Genomic DNA, 1,020 nt, shown 5'->3' with positions numbered 1-1,020 from the left:
GTCCTGGCTCGGCTGCCGAGTCACTAAGTTCATACCCTCTTGGGACCCGGTTTTCTCAGCCAGATGGCAGGGATTTTAACCTTCCGCCAGCTCTCCTTCCCTACTGTCGAGCTGGGAAGGGTCCTTGAAGGAGTGAGATCTGGAAGGATTTAAGAGCAGGGCCTCTGGCATTGCTACGCCCGATGGCTGTGACCCCCGTGGCTGGTGGCCTCACTGCCTCCCTCTGCACAGGTCTGTGGGACAGCTCTGGGAACTGCACCGGGAGATAGAGGTAAGGCCGGAGGAGGGTGGAGTTGGACAGGGCCCCCACCAGCAGGGCCCCTGGGCCACTGGTTTCCTGGAGCACCCTGTCGTTCCTGCTCGGGCCCTCCCTAGCTTGGATGCCAGCCTCGAGTCTGGAGCAGCCTGGGGGTCCTGCCCTGGGTGACGCTTCATGTCGTTGGGGCTGCCCAGGGCCCCTGCACTGGGCCGCTGGGAAGCTGGCTGTGCTCTGTGTAGAAGGCACAGCAACGGGTGCCCCTGCATGTCTACTCGGGGCACTGGCAGAGCCTGTCCCTTCATGGGAGACCCTTGTGGGTTGGGTGGGGCTGCTATGGGGCTGGCTCTCAGCGCTGCCTCCCCAGATGTACCGCAACGCCGTGATTGCCCAGTGGAGGGCGCTGGACCTGGATGTACTGCTGACCCCCATGCTGAGCCCTGCTCTGAACTTGAATGCCCCAGGCAGGACCTCTGGTGAGGGCCTTGTCCCAGCCCCGACACTCCCATCTGCCCCTTCTCTCCTATGGGTCCAGCCCTGTGCTGGGCTGGGGTTGGGGTTGGGGGCTTAGAGGAGGGAGGGAGTTCCCTGTCACCCGCACTCTTGGAGTGGAAGCTGGCAGGCCAGTCAGGCAAGCCTCTGGGGCTCTGGCGTGTGAGAGCGTGGAGAAGCAGAACATTCCAGGGTAGTGGGCGAGAGCATGGGAAAGGCATGGCTCAAGAATCAGCAGGCTAAATCTTACCATAGTGAATGATGGGGGGAGT

The 1,020-nt window shown here is 62.5% G+C and overlaps 1 protein-coding gene across 1 annotated transcript in view; it reads left to right on the top strand.

Annotated features, from left to right (window-relative positions):
* The window catches only part of FAAH (fatty acid amide hydrolase), a 23,772-nt gene that overhangs the window by 21,157 nt on the left and 1,595 nt on the right, over positions 1 to 1,020 (top strand). Inside the window, exons 12-13 of the mRNA XM_013003856.2 lie at positions 232 to 271; positions 624 to 732. Of these exons, the coding sequence (XP_012859310.1) occupies positions 232 to 271; positions 624 to 732 (149 nt within the window). The remainder of the gene's footprint in view (positions 1 to 231; positions 272 to 623; positions 733 to 1,020) is intronic.

This window comes from Echinops telfairi, unplaced genomic scaffold (genome assembly GCF_000313985.2).
Source record: "Echinops telfairi isolate 266 unplaced genomic scaffold, ASM31398v2 ScPeMD7_443;HRSCAF=831, whole genome shotgun sequence".
NCBI lineage: Eukaryota > Metazoa > Chordata > Mammalia > Afrosoricida > Tenrecidae > Echinops > Echinops telfairi.
Note: the sequence above shows the minus strand (reverse complement) of the source record. Positions and strands in the feature narration are given on the sequence as shown.